At 37.8% G+C, this 20,823-nt stretch overlaps 1 protein-coding gene across 2 annotated transcripts; it reads right to left on the reverse strand.

The window, feature by feature from the left end:
* Window positions 1-1,448: 1,448 nt before the first annotated feature.
* GGPS1 (geranylgeranyl diphosphate synthase 1) lies at window positions 1,449-20,226 on the reverse strand. 2 transcript variants are annotated; one of them, XM_045298226.1, is made up of 5 exons: window positions 20,041-20,226; window positions 18,399-18,520; window positions 10,411-10,503; window positions 2,997-3,067; window positions 1,449-2,526 (listed from the first exon to the last, which is right to left on the reverse strand). In XM_045298226.1, the coding sequence occupies exons 3-5, from the start codon at window positions 10,478-10,480 to the stop codon at window positions 1,765-1,767; spliced, it is 903 nt and encodes a 300-aa protein (XP_045154161.1). In that variant the 5' UTR covers window positions 10,481-10,503; window positions 18,399-18,520; window positions 20,041-20,226; the 3' UTR covers window positions 1,449-1,764. The 2 variants fall into 2 exon arrangements, with proteins under 2 accessions (XP_045154161.1, XP_004712238.1); XM_004712181.2 differs by lacking the exon at window positions 18,399-18,520.
* Window positions 20,227-20,823: the final 597 nt, after the last annotated feature.

Consider the following 20,823-nt stretch of genomic DNA (forward strand, 5'->3'; position numbering starts at 1 on the left):
TGTGAAACATTAACTGAGCATTTAATCCACTGGACCACCAGAGCTCCTTCACAATCTCTATAAAGGTAAATAATCTCTGCTTGTAAAGTCAGAATAAGATTAAAGAAAAACACTGTTTTAAGTTTATAAACACTTAGTTCAAATTTCTCTAATAAAACACAAATACCAATGATACTTAGAAGAGGTATCATTCATGTTAAAATGGAAAATTTGAATTATTTTAAAATTCAGTATAATCACACTCAACTTTTCAAAGATTTAGATCAAATGGTTCCTGTGAATTTTCTCATACACTTATAGGGTGATTAGTCCTAGATTAAGTAACATAGAGTCATTCAAGAAAATGTTTCTCAAATGTACAAATGTGTTTGACACAATGGATGTATGTAAGGATTGTGATTTAATATGATTTAGAAAAACAAAAAAATATAGGCATTTGGAGAAAAAAAAATGTTTCTAAGGAAACAAAGTTCTATTCTGGGATGTCAACACTTCTTTTGGAAATGACCCTTTAAAATACAAAACAAAACAACTCCCCCCCATCACTTGGGCCACAATGGGTCCAGTGGCTTGGGGCTGAATTTTTACACAAAGAGAGAGGGAAATAAAGGTTAAGGTAGTATAAATCCAATCAGTTTTGGAAAATGTGACCTTTGGCTGCTTTTGTTAGGGTCTAGTTCTCAAGTTAACACTTTTCCTTTTAATCAGAAAGCACAGATACTTTGCATTCATGCACCTATTGCCTTCAAAGGTAGTTATGTGGGAGGGAAGGAAAAATGAATTTTCCTCTACTTTTGCATGTGAGGTATGCAAATAGCTCTTTTATGATTTTCACTACTCTTGAGAGGTAGGGCAGAAAAAATAAGGTATCCTCCCAAGATATTGTCTATATATACCTTTTCATCTTCTTCCCAATGGAAAGACAATGCCTTAACTTTAGTGTTAGGGCACACAAATGACATCAGCATGAAAAAATAGAAATGGATTTGGGTTGTTGTTAGGTATCCCATGTCTATTTGTAACTCACACCATGTGACACAGATTTCTCATAGGGTTTTCTAGGTCTTTTTCCCATGAGGTCTGCTGGGTAGGTGTGTACTGCCAATTTTAAGTTATCACCTGAGTGCTTAACTGTTGTGCCACCACAACTCCTTAGATTTGAAGGTGAATATTAGAAAGTGTAGGCTCTCAAGTTAAGGCATAAAATTTGTGAGGTGAGGAGAGGTGGGGGGGAGGAAAGGACTAGATTTTATTGCTTATCACTATTAACTTTTACAGATTTCAGTAAGAGGATTTTAAGAGAGGAACTTGAGAAATTCTGAGTAACAGGGGTTCCTGTGGTCTCTGGTCCAGCTAGTTACAGAAACTAGTCCATAGTACTACTGTCTTACAACTGGATGAATTGGGAACTGTCCATATAGTGCAGTTAGGAAACATTTAGATAAAGATTTCTGGATGCTAGTCTTCTTTATTGACAGAACCAATAGAACATTCATTGTAGTAGGACAGAGTAGATCCCTGTATCCCACTAGCAGCACATTCTGACATCCAATTCAGACCTATTTCAATGTGGATTCTTTCCATCTTTTCAAGTTTATACTGGGTAATTATCTGTACAGAGGGTTTTAAATTGAAAAACTTGATTCACATCTTTACTTATTCACTTAGTTTTTTTGAGACTAAGCACTATTGGAGCAAATATTTTAGAAGATAAAATACAAATAACAAAAATAAGTTATCAGGCCTAATTAAAATGGCTTAATATCATTCATTTTTTTCTCTGAACATTTTACTTAAATGTTTTATTAGCATTGTTAGTTCAGGGTTCCCACCTCGTGCATCAATTTGTTTATAAGCTTTAGATTCAAGCTCTTTCAGAGTATTCTGAGTGTATTCAAAAGAACCTACATTCTCAAGATAATGTACACAGTATTTTTTAACATCTACATTTTCGGTTCTCTGGCGCAAGATATTCTGCACCTGGGTGCTCTCAGGCCTTGACCGAATAGCATGAATAGTGGGAAATGAGAACTTTCCTTCAGTTAGATCTTCACAAAAGCTTTTGTTTTCACTATATTCGTTGGAGTGTAGATTAGCATAGTCATCCCTAATTTGGAAAAAGAGCCCAAGTGTATTAAGTAGAGGCTTTAAATCTTCTTTGTAATCAGAAAACAATTGCATGAGACCTACAGCTAATCCAAACAGTCCACCAGTCTTTTGAAGGACCATAGCTTTATAGTCTTCTTCAGTGGGACAAGTGTAATTATCCCTCCAGTATATATCTAGGCCTTGTCCCTGATGGAGTTCTAAAAGTTGGCGAGTAAAAAGTTTCACTGCATCTGGGTGATCAAGGGTCAAGACTTTTTCTAAACCTAGAAAATATACATAATTAGCAGAATTGATGACAGACGGAATCCCATAGATGCTATGAGCCACTGGAAAGCCACGTCGAAGTTTAGAGTTGTCTTCGATATCATCAATAAGTAAACTGGCATTATGTAACATTTCTGTTACTTCAATGATAACCTAAAAAAAGAGACAATTGAAGACTTTCTTATTCTTTGAACTTTCCAAAACAGTTTGTAAATACAAAATCATCATAATAGATTATAAAAGCTTCAAGTATCATTTTTTTTACAATGGATGATTATTTCTCACTCAAAAGCTGTTGAGTCTATTCTGATTCATAACAACTCTTTGAGACAGAGTAGAGCTGCTAATGTGGGTTGCTGAGACGGAACATCTTTAAGGGAGTAGAAAACCTCATCTTTCTTCCATGGAGCAAACTTTCTTCCATGGTTGCAAACTGATGACACTGTGATTAGCAGCCCAAGGCAGAACCCACTATGCAACCAGGCCTCCTGAATCCTTATTTAGCAAACTCAATACAAAATATTTTACACACATATTAAACTGAGTCAAGAGCTACGAGCATTTTTTAGATGACATCTATTAATATATGATGATTAAGACAAAGATTGGAATTGCCTAAATACCTGTAGTTTGTCTTCTGGAACTTTCAGCCAATGATTAAAAGCTTGTGAAAGCTTGGTTCTTATTTGTTTACCTATAATAAAAAAATAAGATTTTAAGACAAAATGAAGATAATATTATCTATTAAAAGTATTAATTTAGTTATGTATTTTACTTTATTTTATTTTTAATTTAGTTATTTAAACTTATCCATTTAATAATTTAAAAATTTATGTTTCACCCACAACCACTGTAGAAAAGCAAACACTTTTAATAATTAAGGCAAGCTAAAGAAACTCCGAAGTTGGTTTACAAACCCAGTCCTTTTTCCCCCAACAATTTTAATGGCATATAAATCATATATAATTGAAGAGTTCAATCCCATCACAAAGAGTTGTACAATCATAACCACAATTTAATCTTAGAACATTTTCTTGTACCCTTCATTTTTGGCTCCCCATTCCCCCTCAACCTCCTCCTGTCATACCTCCAAGGAACCATCTATTGACTGTCTCTAGAGAGTTCCCCTTTTAGCTTTTACCTGGCCAACCAACTGAAGAGATGCTTATCTGTGCCCATTTAAAACAGAATAAAAAAATTAAAAATAAATAAGACAGAATGGAGAAATTATCAAACAGTATCATTAACATTTATACAAGTAAAATTTTGCTGAACATTAAAAAAAGAAGGTTGTAATAGTACATTGACAGCATGCTGCAAGAAATTCAAGGAGGATTCAGAAAAAGATGTGGGGCAGGAGATGAAATTTCTGGCACGAGATGGATCTTGAATGGTAGTAGAAAATATCAGAAAGATGTTTACTTGTCTTACATTGACTAGGCAAAGTCATTCATTAGACTGTATGATCAGAACAAATTATGGACAACATGGCAAAGTATAGGAATTTCAGAACATGTAATTGTGCTCACAATGTAGAACCCACCTGTACATAGAGCAAGAGTTAGTTTGAACAGAACAAAGGGACAATAAATAAATTCAGAAAAGGAATTAAGAAACATGAGAAAATAAGAAATGACTGCAGTTCAGCAGTGATTATGGTGCACTTTTTCGTTATTTACGCTGGCTATTTCTCTACTTTCCTGAAACAATTTTTAGGGTTTTTTGGTACCAGAAGAGGCAGGCAGTGTTTTCACAAAAGCTAAATATATGTACAGTGATTTGAAATAAATGAAGGTGGGTTAGACAGGGTTCTCTAGAGATATAAAACCAAATTGCTGATAATTTAATATATTTATTTATAAAGCTAATTAGATATATAACAAGAAATGAACTGTTAAATCATAAACATAAATATATTATACAAGAAATAAACAGTTAAACTATAAAGCACTACAAATGGCTCAACGCAACTCACTCCTGTGAGAGACTCGCAGTCCTTCAAGTCTAGTCTGCTGCCAGATCTTCCTCTATTTATAGAGAGAGCTAGGCTATGTCAGCACAGCAGCCAATCAGAAGGCAGGTCACCAACTGCCAGCCAGGTCACCAACTGCCAGTCCCCAGCTCCAGAGATGTCTTAAAGGGACCTCAACTTACAGCGACACAGTCCACAGGCTAGGCGTCCCACAGGTAGTGTAGCCTTTAAATTGAGGCACAGGACAAGCAAGGCAGCCGCACACTGGTCCAATGATCAAAGAGCGAGAGACAAGAAACGCAAAACTCACCAAGACATTTATCTCTCTGCCCTTCAGTTAATCCCACTTGTGTTTATTGGCCAGACTGGCACAATAAACTATCTCAGAAGGCAAGATAATATTAAGATTTATAAAATAGATAATTGAAAGAGAAGATTAGAATTAAATAAATAGAAGGCCAAATAAGTGAGCTTGAAGACAAATCTCTCAATATTAATCTGCTAGAGAAAGAATCTGATAAAAAAAAAACCCCAAAATTTGAAGAAACTTTAAGAATTACATGGGACACCATCAAGAGGGCTAACTTACATGTACTAAGAATTTTAGAACAGGGAGAAACAACAAAGAGGACAGAGAATTGTTGAAAAGTTTCTGGAAAAAAATTTCTCTAGCATCAAAAAAACAAAAAACAAAAACCCACTAGCATATATCCAAGAAGCTGAACGAATCCCCAAAAAGACAGATAAAGAAAATCACCAATATACATGATAATTGTACTCCCCAAAACCAAAGACAAGAAGAATATCCTGAGGGTAGCTTGGGAAAAATGAAGTTACCTACAAAGGAGACACAGTAAGACTAAAATCTTGTACAACTTTTAAATATATTTAAACCATTACATTGTATGGTATGTGAATTATATGCCAATAAGGAAAATGACTGAAATTTTATTTTACAGCAGAAATCATGCAGGCAAGATGACAATGGGATGACATATATAAAACTCTGAAAAACAACAACGGCTAGCCAAAAACTCAGCAAAACATTTCCTCAAACACAACACTGAAATTAAAATGTTTTCAGATGAACAAAAATTAGAGGAATTTGAAGAAAGCAGACCATCCTTACAAGAAATACTAAGGGGGGTTCTTTGGACAGAGAACCAAGAGCAGTAGACAATTAAGATTAACACACACAACAATACCACATAAAAGTCAATTTATAAACTGACAAATCCAAAGTAAAATAAACTTACAAGACGGAAAGTGGGAAACCACATGCATCAATTTATGACAAAGTCAATGATAAAGTAAAAAGATGAAACTTTTCCCAAGCACTTTTGGAGCCCGTTGTTACAAGCCATCACGTTGGTTCCAAGCAGTGACTTTATCTTTCCACAGTTCAAACATGACCAGTACTTCCTGGCCATGCACCATCCTCACAATTGTTTCTATGCTTGCAGCCAAGGTGTCAATCCATCTCTTTGAGGGCCTTCTTTGATTTTTGATGTCCCTCTATCCAACATGATGTCCTTCTCCAGGGACTGGTCTCTCCCGACAACATGTCCAAAATATGTAAGACAAAGTCTCATTATTCTTGCTTTCAAGGAGCACTCTGGCATACCGCTTCCAAGATAGACTGGTTTCTCATTTTAGCAGTCCATGGTACTTTCTTTTTTTTTTAGTCCATGGTACTTTCAATATTCTTTGCCAGCACCACAATTCAAATGCATAGATTCTTCTGAGTTCTTCCTTACTCAATTCAATGTCTGACTTTCATATGCATATGAGGTGACTGAAAATATGTTGGGCTGTCAGCTGCATGGTCACAGTTTGAAACTGGGCTTTCTACTCTCCTAAACAGGGGGATGCTATGAGTCAGCATTGACTCCTAAACAGTGAGTTTACACAAATTAAGGGTCCACAGCTTAGTATGCAAATGAGCTCTCTGTGGCCTTCTGAAAAGGAATTGGTGAGTTCCAAGTCTGATGGAAAGGTTATGCCTTGGAAATGATAAAGAGTTTGTGTATACATAACCAACACCACAGAGGTTTTTGAGACAGAAAGAAGCAGGAAGCAGCAGAAAGAAAAAGAAAGCAATAGAGAGAAACAAGGACAGTAAGTTTGGTTTCAGAGGTCTTGCTCAGCAGCTTTACCTAATGCAATCTTGTATCTGTTAAGAGACATTTTTGTTTTTTTAAATTGGAATTTAATACATATATGTTATCGTTCAAACATATCCAGTAGAATTATATAATTGCTACCACAATCAGTTTCGAAACATTCTTTCTTCTCGGGCTCCTTAGCAACTTGTCTATTGATCTTTTAATTGCTGATTTTTAAGCACTAATTGTGAATCCAAACATGATAAAATCCTTGACAATTTCAACTTTTTCTCCATTTATCATGATGTTACCTATTGGTCAAGTTGTGAGGATTTTGGTCTGCTTTACATTCAGTTATAATCCATATTGACGGATGCAATCCTTGATCTTCATCATGGGCTAAATTGATTTTCTGGGGTGGCACATTGATTAAAGTGCTTTATTTTCAACTGAAACGTCAGTGATTTGAATATACCACCTACTGAAGGGAGAAAGATGTAGCAGTTTGTTTCAATGAAGATTTTACAGCCTTAGGGCATATAATTAGCCACCAACATACTTTGGTTCGGGTCTGTTGCCTTGAGGGTGCACAACGAATGGTGGCTTGGGGCTACTATACACTTATAATTTTAATATCCTCCTAGCTTCTCCCTTCACAGTTCTAACCCACCAGCTGCTTTGAGGAAGAAAGGCGGGGCTTTCTGCTCTCACAAAGAGTTATAGTCTTGCAAACTTGCAGGGGCAGTATCTTTAAGGGTTACTATGAGTTGGCATAGAAAGAATGGCAATGAGTTTGTTTTGCCGTACTATGACCTGTATTAATCTGGTAGGTATGACTCTACTGTTGTGACTGTTATTGAAAGTTGTGCCCTATCACCAACTCCCATTGTTCATTAAATAATGTCCAGTCACTTAAGAATTTAATCTGAACAGGTCAACAATTCATGTATTTGGTTCATAAGTTCATTTATACTGGTGTAATTTCCTTTTCTTGAGTGTTTTAAATTCTTTACCACTGACTAAATTAATGACATTATCAACAGAATTTCCTTAGGGGGAAGATTGGTAATGTTCTCGAACATAAAATGAGAATAGTGTCTCGAAGGTGCACTACAGTCATAAATAAACCATAGATATATGAATGGATTTTGGGCTCCCTCTTAATTCAAGCCCCAATCTAAGAATAAGAAGTTCTTGTGACCTGGTGCTGTTTGAAGCTCATCCTCATGAAGAGATCACTAAAGAAATGGGTGCTATAGCAAAGTATGGTGAAGAAATGAGATGGTGGCTGGTTAAAAGGCAGGATATTGTTTGGAGTCTTAAAAGCTTGTCTTCAAACAAGCAGCCATCTAAGTGAAGTGTCAACAAGTCCATATGGAAGTAGCACACCAGCCGTGTGATCCAAGGATTGTAAATAATAAAATCCAAATCAGGAGGGAATGGTATCAGAGCTTAAATTGTGAACACCTGGTTTGCAGAAGGATATGGATGACAGTGAAAGTCCAAAATCTATCTGCAAGATTCCCAGGTGTATTAAGCCTCTGTTGAAATCTGTGACCTTAAGTGAGGGATGTGAATAGTTGTGTTATCAGACAAAGTTGATTATGGCAGAAGTATTTAAGTGTAATATCTTATTATTTTATCTCCTTTTTGATTCATTCTAAAGTTGTATCAGTTAAAAAAAAGCGAAGGAGAAAAAAATATGTGGATTAAGCCTCTAATGAACTCCCTCTGACCATAAACCAGGGACGTGAATAGCCTTGCTACCACACACAATGCATTGGAAAGTGTATTATTTCAGATAAAATTAGGTAAACATGTGGCACTTTATCTCCTTTTTTGCCCATTTTATATTTGTTCCAGTATTTGATATTTTCTACTTTTCAATTGAGGTTTTTTCTGTTTTAATCTGGTATTGTGCTAAAGATTTTTTTTTTTTTTGCTTTTTAATGTTTTTCTGTATTTGAAATCCAGCATAGGTAAATCTATAAAGGTAGTGACTGGATTAATGTTTCCTTGGGGATATAGCATGGGAGGTTGGGAGAAATGGGGAGTTAATAACAAGAACAAGAAAGAAGAAAACATTTTAAAACTGATTGTGGTAATGATGTACACCCCTTCTTAGGATGACTAAACGATTGATTTGTGAATTAGAGGCCAATAACACTGTTACATCATAAAAATTAAGTTTACATAAGCAAATGTGGTGAAGACAGCGGATGGTGCCTGGCTAGCAAAAGATATAGTGTCTGGGGTCATAAAGGCTTGAAGTTAAACAAGCAGTCATCTAGCAGAGAAGCAACAAGCCTACATAGACGAAGCACACTACCCCGTACAATCATAATGTGTCTTCAGGAGCGGGTAACAGGCATCAGAATGCCCAAAACAAACAAACAAACAAAAACCCATATTATTGAGAACAAAGGGGTCAGAGCAGAGACCCAAAGCCCAACTGTACACAATGGGGCATCCCCTCACAGAAGGGTCAGAGGAAGGGGTGAGTCAACTAGGGCGCAGTATTGCACCAATGATAACACACAATATTCCTCTGGCTCCTTGAGTCTTCTTCACCCCCTACTATCATGGCCCCAGTCCTGCCTTTCACTGCAGGGCATATGCACAGCTACAGATGAGAGATAAGAGCTCACGGCACATAGAATCCAGGAATAAGAATGGGAGTAGCGATACCAGAAAGGTATGGGGAATGTGCGGAAGAAGGGAGAACCAATCACAATGATTGACATATAACCGCCCCACCCCCTTACAGGGGGATGAACAACAGACACTGTGGGGGAAGGGAGACAGTGGTCGGTGTAAGATATGAAAATAGTAATAATTTATCATTTATCAAGGGGTCACGTGTGGGGGAGGAGCTGACACCAGGTTTCAATAGAAAGTCAGTGTCTAAAAAAATAATGATGGCAACATATGTACAAATATGTTTGATATAACTGATGTATGGATTATTGTAAGCGTCACCAATAACATGATCTTTTAATTAAAAAATTAAATTAAAAAAAATGAAAATTAAATTTAAAAAGCTTCACACCCTTGGACACCAGATGGGCCAGTTCTACTTTGTTCTATAGGGTGCCAGCAGTTGGAATTGACTCTGTAACAGTGGGTCAATGGGTTTTCTTATCATTTTTATTGTGAAAAAGAATACTCAAAAGTCCAATGCTTATAAATGAATTTGAAAACAACACTCCCCCCACCCATCAGATTTGGCAGGTGCTACTATAAGAAATCTTGTCTGGTGACAGAGCCTTACATAGAAATAATGTGGATTATGTTTCCAAAGCAGTCCCTGGATAGTGCAAGTTAAATGTGTGACTAGCAGCCAAAAGGGCGGTAGCTAGAATCTATACAGAAATGCCCTAGGAGGCAGCCTGGTGAGCTGCTTCCGTAAAGTCACAGCCTTGAAAACCGATGGTGCAGTTTCATATACATGGGGTCACCCTGAGTTGGAATGGACTCAGGGAGAACTAAGAACATGTTTCCCAATATTGTGGAATAGAAGCATTACTATTTTCACTCAACGAAGCTAAGTGTATAAGACATGCGGTGTGTGAGATAGTGGAAGATAAGTGTTTTGGTTTTTTTGGTATACAAAGTTGCATAACTTCCCCATATACCTAAAAAAATAATAGGAATACCGTATATGCTTGTGTATAAGCCTGAGTTTTTCAGCACATTTTTAATGTAGTTTTTGTGGTAAAATTAGGTGCCTTGGCTGATATACAGGTCAGCTTATAATTGAGTATATACAGTATGTGGTATCCATAAAGGGAAAAACAAGTCTTTAATAAGGCACCAGAATATTTTAATTTTTTAAGTTATGTTCTATACTTGGAAATTTTCTAAAATGTACATAAAAATTTTTCTAAAAGGTGCTAATATTTTAATGACTTGGTATATTAAGCAAACTACTATATATATGGACTGTAACTGAATGGCTACCTGGTAATTGAAGCAAGTACTTGTAGGGTTCTAGAAGAATTCTTTGGACTGTTTCTTGAGCCATCTCCATTGCTTTTAAATTTCAAAGCAGATCTGTTCACAGGAGAAACATAAAAAAGGTATAATCAACCAAATTATATTCAGGAATTTTTATCTTCCATGCTTTAGAAAGGGAGATCATTAGTTCAGGCTTAAAATTATACACGGACAAACCTTAAAAGCATCATCTTAAGCAAAAGAAGCCAGTCACAAAAGACTCAATTTTTATGTGATTTCATATACATTAAATATTGAGAATAAGTAAGTCTAGAGAGACATAAAGTAGATTAGTGGCTGCCTAGGACTGTGGAGGCTAAGGAATAAAGGAGTGATTGCTAGTGGCCTTCCTCCACCCATCCTTTTCCCATGTAAACTGTGTTAAAATACTAGAGGACCTCAGATAGTTCAATGGAAAAACCCCAGTACCTTTGAATTTTCTTACAAACTTTTAAAAACTCATTGACATATATATCATTTACCATTTTACATTTTGAGTTTACAATGCAGTATGCTAAGTATATCTATGCAATAACCACCATTACTATTTCCAGATCTTTCTTATGATTCCAAGAAGCCCTGGCGGCACAGGGGTTAAAGTGGTCTGTGATGAATCAAGATTTCTGTGCTTCAAATCCACTAGCTCAGTAGTTCTCGACTTTCCTAATGTCACAACCCTTTAATACAGCTCCTCATGTTGTGGTGACCCCAAACCATAAAAATTATTTTCGTTGCTACTTCATAACTGTAATTTTGTCATTCGACCCCCAAAAGGGTTGTGACCCACAGATTGAGAACTGCTGCACTAGCTGCTCCAAGGGAGAAAGACGTGGCAGTTGGCTTCTACAAATATTTACAACCTTGGAAACCCTATGGTGGAGTTCTACTGTCTTTTAGAATTGCCAGGAGTTGGTCCCACAGACTTATGAGTCACTTTTAGAGGAGAGGCTTAGTTTAGCTTTATCTCTCTCTCACACACACACACAACTCTCTCTCTCTCTCTCCCCATTAAGCAATAGCTCCTTTCTTCTTCTTTTAAACATCTGGTAAGCCCAGGTGTACTCTGTCTCTATAATTTTGCTTATCTTAAATAAGTGGAATTAAATAACACGTTGGTCTGCATCTAGCTTATTGCACTTACCAATAATGCACTTAGCATCCAAGGTAGAGCATATATTCATTCCTTTTCATGGCTGTATAATATCCCATCGTATGCATGTACATTTTATTTATTTACTGATAAACATTTGGGCTGTAGTTCTATGTTTTGACTGTTTAATGTTATGACTATAGCATGATTTAAAAATCAATAAAAGTTTTTGCCAGAGTATTATTCTCTCATCATACTCATTCAATCTGTATGCGGAGCAAATAATCTGAGAAGCTGGATTACATGAAGAATGAGGAGCTGATACCAAGGGCTCAAGTAGAAAGAAAATGTTTTGAGAATGATGGCAACAAATGTACAAATGTGCTTGACACAAGGGATGGATGTATGGATTGTGATGAGTTGTATGAACCACCAATAAAATGATTTAAAAAAGAAAAAAAGAACAAATAAATCTGTCTTGCAAGAGGAACCACCACAATGCTCTTTAGAGGCAAGGATGGTAAGAGGTCATCTTACACACTTTGGACATGTTAAGATAAACCAGCCCCTGCAGGATATCATGCTTGGTAAAGTAGTGGGGCAGCAAAAAAGAGGAAGACCCTCAAACACGACAAGATGGATAAACACAGTATCTGCATCAACAGGCTCAAAAAACAATTTTGAGGATGGTACAAGACAGGGTTGAAGGCTGTGTTTTACTCTGTTGTACACTGGGTCTCTATGAGTCAGACTAAACTCAACAGCACCTAACAACAATGAATACTGGTGGACCTGGATGTGCTTGAATCCGTTTTCACGTCTTTTGAATGTATTAACAGTGAATTTGCTTGCCTATAATTCTATGTTTATCATGAATTGCCACACTTTCCCACATTTACATTCCCATCAGCAGTGCACAAAGGTTCCAATCTCTCCACATCCTCATAACATTTATTTTTACTGATGATAGCCCTAGTGGCTGTGACGTGGTTTAGTGATTCTTTTGAGGAAGGGAGGACCAAAATGCTGTAAAACTTGAGACTTAAGATGGTTATGAATATACAAAAAAAATACTTAATTGTACACTTTGAGTGAATTGTATGGTACGTAAATTATATTTAAGAAAATTATTTTTCAAGTGAATACATTGGGATAAGTATTTTCCTTTTTTTTTAGCTGGTTTCTTTATGCCTTTCCTATTTTAATGACTCATAAAAGATGTGAATTATTGCTATCAAACACATGTTAAAAAGAAAAACTACAGAATCAGTGATTTCTACATTTGATTATACATACTATGTATACACTTTCCCCTGAGCAATAAGATGGATATGCTTTATATATTTAAATTTTAAGTGTCAGAGGAAACAATGTATTTTCTCTACTATCAATCCATTTCAGATATTCTGGTTTAAGCATGTATGAATTTGGATGCAATTACATTAAAAAAAAATTTCTCCGGTAACGCTATATTATTCTTTCACATTTACATTTCCTAAAATATTGCTTGGAATCATCTACATGGCAGTGAGTTTAGTTTTTGGTTTTGGGTGAATTTCTATTGCTTCTTTGTAGCCATATTTTTCCATTTGTCCTCATATTAAGGTTCTAATTCCTACTGCTTTGCTATCTTACATACCTTTTGGGTGTTTCACCTTTGCCACCAACACTTTGCTATTTCAACTATGACTTAATGTCAATGATCACTGCTGCTTGCTTAATCAGTGAAAGCTGCACATAAGATATACCACACAACTAAATGTAGTCTAGTACCTAATTGCAGTTCAGGTTTAATGCTATCAGGTTACACATTATGAAATTTTAGAAAGAGACCTTAGAGCTAATAAAGTATATCGGCTTATCTGCTTGAGCAAGGGCCACTTCTCAAAACTTTTAAATCGTTTTATTAGGGGTTCATACAACTCTTATCACAATCCATACATACATCAATTGTGTAAAGCACATTTGTACAAGGGCCACTTTTTAAATAAAAAAAATGAAGTTCATATATTTGTGTTTTGGCTACTCAAAGGTCTTTTAATGACTCATTAAATCTGGGCTGAGGACGAGTAATCTTTAGTTTCAACATGATGATGTCACAGGCTGTGATTCTGATGCGTATGCCTGATAAAGGGTTAAGAAAGAAACTCACTGTTATTGCCAAATTCATTGCCACGAGTAGATTCCAACTCCCTGATGGTATAGTAGGTTAAGTGTTGGATTGTTAACCTCAAGGCCACCAGTTCAACTTCACCAACTGTTCTATGGGAGAAAAATGAGGTTTTCTATTCCTCTAGAAGTTATTGTCGCTGAAACCCACAGGGGTAGTTCTATTCTGGTCTATGAGGTTGCTATGCAGACAGGATGATTTAATAGGTTACTTCCACTATACCATGAGTCTATGGATGGTACAAACAGGTAAACACTGGGCTGCTAAAGGTTGCAGGTTTCAACTCACCTAGAAGCACCTCGGAAGAAAAGCCTGCCAATATGCTTCTGAAAAGTCGCGGCTAAGAAAACTCTGGGAAGAACAGTTATATTCGGAAATATAAAGAGTCCACATCTGTCGGAATTGACTTGATGTCAACTAATTCTGGTCCACCATATGGTAATATGTTTCGCTAACCAGAAAGGCCTGAGGTTTGAATTCACACAGAAATTCCTCGAAGAAAGGCCTGGTAATCAGCCACTGACAAACCCATGGAGCACATCTCTAATGCAGTACATAGGAGATTCACCATGAATCATAGCTGACTCGATGGCCACTGGCTTTTCTATCACACAACTATATAATTGAAGGTGTGGTAATGTTTTTCATGAGACTCAGGATGTGTTTTTTAAATTCTGAAGTTTTATTAATTTCATGCTCAGTACTAAAAGCAACCTGCATAGTCCACTCAACTGAGACTATCACCTCATCCATAATTCACACTCTCTGAGATAAGGCAATTCTAGTTCTGTTTTTCTTTCCTGGAATAAATTAGAAAATGTAAAATACACTTAGCAGGGCAGAACTCATCTTGTGCCAATATGCAAGCCTTTGGGCCTATGTCAGTATGAGAGTATATGGGTTCATATTTATGCAGGTAATCAAACTTGAAAATTGGTGAATAAAGTGAGAGTGACCACAAAAACAAAACCACTCCCCAAATATTATTAATGCTGGTATTTACTTTATTAAGAGATCAGTAGAGCTAAGACCATTTTGTCATTGTTGGGTGATACCGGGTTCGTCTGGACGCAGCAACCCTGTGTAAAATAGAACAAAACACTACTTGGTCCTGCTCCATTCTTCTAATTTTTCTGTTTGAGCCCATGGTTACAGCCACTGTGTCAATCCATCTCATTGAGGGTCTTTTTACCAAGCATGATGACTTTCTCTACAGATTGGTCCCTCCTTATGACATGTGCAAAGGATACAAAATAAAGTCTTGCCACCCTCACTCCTAATGAGCATTCTGGATGTACTTCTTCCAAGACAGATTCAAAGTACCATGGCTTGAGTCAGGTGTAGGAATTCTGGTTGAAATGTCAGGATTTGACTGTTAACTACCAGGTCAGTGGTTCAAATCCACCACCAACTTTGTGAAAGAGTCTATCCAATTCTGTAAAGATCGCTATCTTGAAAACCCTATATAGGGTTGCTTTGAGTCACATTGACTTTGATGTCAGGGGTTTTGGTTAGCTGAACTTAAGTCCTCAAACTGACATCTTTGTATGTGTTTAGCACTTTAAAGATGCCTTTTACAAAGAACTCTGGTGACACTGTCAGGTAATCATTGGATTTGCTAACTGTAAGGTTGGTGGTGTGAACCCATCAGTCACTGCACAGTAAATGCATGAAATTATGTTCCCATAAAGATTTACCGTCTCCAAAACCCTATGCAGGATAGGTATGAGTTGAAATCTACTTGATGGCAGTGGACAGGGGGGTTGCATTAGACTGGTCTGATGCAATGGCATCACTTGTTTTTTTGATAGCTGCTTCCTTGGGTACTGATTGTGGATCCAAGAACTACCCACCAACCCAAACCCCAAATCACTATGAAGTCAATTATGAACTGCAGCAACTCCATGTAGGGTTTTTTAGGCTGTAAATCTTTATGGAAGCAGATAGCCTTGTTTTTCTTACAAGGTGTGATTGGTGAGTTTGAATCTGCAACCCTGTGATTGGGAGGCCAACACTTAACTGTGAGCACCATGACTTAAGTAGTGAAAATTAGCTATTTAATGTTTCTTGATACAAGGGTAACACGGGTTAAACACATTACCACCTCTATCACATATTAGTGATGGAATGAATTATCTAACATGCAACAGGAGAAAAGAATGAAATACAAGCAGTCCACAGGTTCAAATCTTAACTCATAGACAACTGGACAACACATGAATAACAAACAAAAAACCTCCCACCCCATAGTGATTGTATAGGGCATGATAGAACTGCACCTATGAGTTTCCAGATTGTGACTCTATGGGAGTAGGCAGCATTGTCTTTCTCCCTTGATGTGGCTAGTGGTTTAGAACTGCTGACCTTGCAGTTAGTAACCACTATGTCACCAGGGCTCCTTTTTGGACAGTAGATACCTTTCCTTTAATGTTATGTAAGTATGTGGTCACTTTTAAATGGTTAAACCAACCCCAACCTTACTAACAACAAATTCATCATTACAATCACCTTAACTTGCTGCACATGCCTTTAAATGATTGAAAAGGGTTTCAGCAATTTTTTTTGCACTAAAGCTAAATAACAACAGTATGCACCTGTTCTGACTTAACTAGAAATCTGATTTAAACCAGAGCTTCTTAAGCTGAGGTCCATGATCTTATATACCTGAATGTGGGTGTGGCAAAAAATTCCTGCAATAAAAGGTTTCTGTATAAGTACTGAGCGCTAACCGATTGCACCACTGGAGCTCCAATAAAAGGTCTCTGAAAGTGCAAGGATCAAAAACTAATTCAAAATCAAACATGTAACGAATCTGAGGTTTTTCTGGCAGCATTTGCCCAAGTTGCATCCTGTGACTTCACTGTAGCTTTGGTTATGAATACACAACATGCACTCAAAGCCCCCCAAATAGCACCAGAAATAGATGTTGTCCTTCAAAACTATTAACTTCATTAAAAGTTGTGCTTGATTTGTATACTTTTTCGGGGGTATACTTATTTTCTATACCCAGGGTCATGTAAAAATGCTCGGGGCTAAAAGAGGCTAAGAATGGAAAAAGCCGAAGAAACCTCAAGTGTCAGAAGTGACTTGATAGCAATGGGGACTGAGAAATACAAGTGGAAATAAAAATCAGCAAGTTAAATATGAAGTTTAGAGTTGGGGACAGAGGTCCTGGACTAGAGATAGGTGTTACAGTGACTACATGAACATGTTGTGTGTGAAGATTCAAGGCTGTGAAGTCGCTTGATGCCACATGAGGAAGCACTGTCAGAAACATCTCTGGTTTGTTGGGTTTTTAATTTGAATTACTTTTTGGTCATTATGCATTCAGAATTTTTCACCATTCTTACATTCAGTTACATGACCCAGATTGGGTCTCGAACCCAAGCAGCTCTGAAAAAGATACTTAGGAATACTTATCATTATTAACTGTGATTGTGATTGGGACTGCCAACCACCAGGTGCTCTGCAGGAGAATGATGAGGCTTTGTACTCCCACAAAGAGTTAAAGTTTCAGAAACCCAGCGGGGCAGTTCTATTCTGCTCTAATAAGTCACCAGGAGTCTAAACTGACTCAATGGCAATGAGTCTGGGTTATTTTATGGCTACTATCTATGCAGTGTAAGGCAAGTAAGAGGCATGTGCTTAATAAAAACAAAACAAAACTAAAATTAAACTCATTGCCATTAAGTTAATGCTAACTCACAGCGAGCCTTTTAGGACAAGGTAGAACTGCTCTTGTGAGTTTCTGAGACCATAACTGTTCACCAGTGTACAAAGTCCCTTCTTTCTCATGCTGAAAAGTTGGTGATTTCAGACTGCTGATCTTGCTGATTGCAGGCAAACCCATACCACTATTCCATCATAGCAATGTCCTAAATTAATAATACAGACCTATCAAATAAATTGTTTTATGTTTCTGCACAGTGTAAAATATGTCACGGTTCAGAAAAATCTTTTGAGAATTTGATTAAGAATCTTCTGATAAATTGAAAAACAAAACAAAAAAACACTCCTTGTAAATATGTCCATACATAAAATATGCATATCCATGAACTCTAAATATAATTTCTCAAGGACTATGTAGTCCCTCAAATCCTTTACATGTACCTCTGATGAATATCTCCACCTATAGGATATTTCCATTTTTTAATGCTAAATAAATATTCATGTTTGCATAAGGACAGACATAAATTATATTGGTGTAACTTTTATTGATGGCAGATTACAAAATTTAAAGAGAAATAGCCCATATAGAATATTTCTACATCTACTTTGACTAGCAATTAGTATTAAATAAGCCGTAAGGGGAAAATGCTCAGAAAATATTTTGAAATCACTCAAAATTTCTTAACCTATACTTTTTGACAGGTGTCTAACTCTGTCATAGCTTACCTCATTCTTAAGAAATGAATGAAAGAAGCAAATGTTTCCTAAGCACAAAATAATCCCTTGGGTAAAAGATTATTGGGCAAAATTAAAGTAAAATTTGAAAAGCACCTTTCTTTACACTGTCCTCTATCTAATCCAGTTAGTAGTGATCTTTTTCCAAGAGCAAAATCATGTCTGTATCTTCTTCAAACACATTAGACTTACATAAATACCAATACAACCACATTTCAAGAAATCTTTTTTATTTCTGCCTGGATGATTAACATTTGTAAAGTTATGGATCCAGAAATCAGAACTAACCTTTGTATCGATTTTTAGTGTTCATTGATGTTATTTCCTTAACTTAAATACAAGTTAAACATTTAAAATTGTTTTCCGTTTTCAGAGACTTCTGAATACTCCTCAAAGTCAATCTTCCATTTCTAGAAGGATATTTATACAATTATCCTGAGTTGGAAAATATGAGGACTTCTATTTCTCTCTTTTCTTAACACAAATGGCTCCAATTTATCACAGTTGGAAAGCTCACCTACCATGTACCAAACTTAAAAGAGATATTAGCACTTTACAAGTATGCTACTAGTTTGTTTGTAGCGAACACTAGTGCAAGGGAGCCCTAGTTCCTTAGTGGTTATCCCCCTGCTATCTGCCAGGTCAGTAATTTGAAATTGTGGAATAAAGTACTTTACTCCCAAGAAGAGTTAGTTACATTCTTTGAAGAGTTAGTCTTGGAAACGCACAGGGTATATATCCTGCCCTGTGAGGCTGCTACAAATGGGAATCAACTCCATAGCAGTTTACTAGTGAAAGAGTCTGAAACATTCCTCACTTTCCTTAAAGAGTGAATCAATGGTCTTCAGCACAAACAACAGAATCTCTCTTGGGTTGGGATCCCAGCATTGACTAGCTGGTCTAATCCTCCACTCTTCAGTTAGCTATCTCAGCTAAATTTGACTCTGGGCTTAATTACTCTCTGGTATCAAGCTTATCCTACCCCTACTCGTGTTCCCTTCCAATGAACCTCTCCATCAGCTTATCAGGCATACTGTATTTTCTTTTCTTAACTCCTTCTAACCCGTCATCTCAAAGACGCTCTGGGTTAGGCATTGGGCAGCTAATAAAAGCAGTGGTTCAAATGCAGACTGCTCTCCAAAGATACACCAGAGACTCTCAAGGGTAGTAGTTCTACCCTGTCCAATAGACTGACATGAGTCCACTCGATGGCAGCGACCCGGGAGCCTGAACAACCCGTCAGCTTAATCCTCATTTCCTTTGAAGTCTTCCTTTACCTTCCTAAACTTCTCTACTACAAACTCTCACATCATGTAACTCTTCTTTGTAGCATCGCAGTAATTTTACACCAAATTGTGAGTTCATTTTGCTGAACCGCTTGTCTCCTTATACTAGGGTCCTTGAGGGTATGGAATTATCAGCTTTTCCACAAGATAAGCGCTCTACCAATACGTGGCCTGATCCAAGAACACATGGTATTTACAACTAGCGCGTTACAAGATCAAATGACTTGCACATAAAAAGTGTAAAAAACATCATGCAACGTTTTTGTTAATGGAAGGCGTCAGGTTTCAGAGTTGCTAAATACAGACAGAAATATGAAGCGCAGCGTGAATCCTTCAAACCCAAGAAGGGCTGAAGAAAATTGCTTGAGACATCTGGGAAAGGATTTAAATAATTTGGAGGAAGATTTTCAACAAAAGGTTGGTGAAAGAACCTCACATCTTTACTCCGCCTAGCACAGGGGCCGCAAGGTTCCTGCTTCCTTGTCCTCTCTTGCTCTCTTCAACCCAACTCTGCCAGGTCAACAGAGATGGAAAATGAAAACTAACCGTCCGGTTCAACATCCGGGTCCTCACCTCCCTTTTCTTTCTTCCCTCCCGGTCCCCCTCACCGGCCCCCCCGCCCCGCCCCCGGCACCACCGCTCACGGTTTAAGGAGGGTATCACGAGTCTCTCGCTACGGGTCCGGGAGTAGCTGTGCCCAGAATTAAGTTCCCACGGTACAGTTCAGGCCACAGTTCCTTCTGACGCCTACTTGAATCCCTCCCCTACTTCACAGAATTCTCCGCCCTCACAAGCCAGCGACGCCGCATTACTCGGTGCAAGAAAATACGCCATCCCGGTCACACTGCGCAGGCGTCAATGCCGCCTCCCCACCGCTTTGTCGCTCCCGCCCCTTTCCTCCCCCTCTCCTGGCCCCCGCAGTCGCGGGGCCTTGCGGGTATTGTAGTTCTTCTGCGCGAGGGGGCTGCGCACTGACATCGGGGAGTGGACTACATTTCCCAGAAAGCTTTAAGACGTAACTTTCTGTTTCCATAGAACTGGTGGGGAAATGGCGTCGATGTTTGTATCTCAGGGACCAATAAGAACAAAATACAGGCTTGCTCTAAAGAACTCTAACCAATAAGAGGCTGTCTAAAAGGCCATCCGGGAACGAGGTAGGGGAGGGGAGAAAAATCTAGGGGCGGGGAGCAAAGAGGGAAAAGGGGGGAGCTTGGGGTGGGTTGGGGGGAGCAATGTTTGCCCGTTAGTCGAGTCCGGAGTGAGCTGCTCGGGCCCTGGAACGGAGGAGGACTCTGAAGCTTGCCGCTACCACAGCCACCGCTTGGACCTTTGCCCGGAGGAAGCTACGGAAGATCAACGTTGCCGTCCTCTGGAGGGCTGGGCGATTGGGGGCCAGGACCTCTAGTCCGAGAGGGATTTTTCGTCTC

Source organism: Echinops telfairi, unplaced genomic scaffold (assembly GCF_000313985.2).
Source record: "Echinops telfairi isolate 266 unplaced genomic scaffold, ASM31398v2 ScPeMD7_7424;HRSCAF=8462, whole genome shotgun sequence".
Lineage (NCBI taxonomy): Eukaryota > Metazoa > Chordata > Mammalia > Afrosoricida > Tenrecidae > Echinops > Echinops telfairi.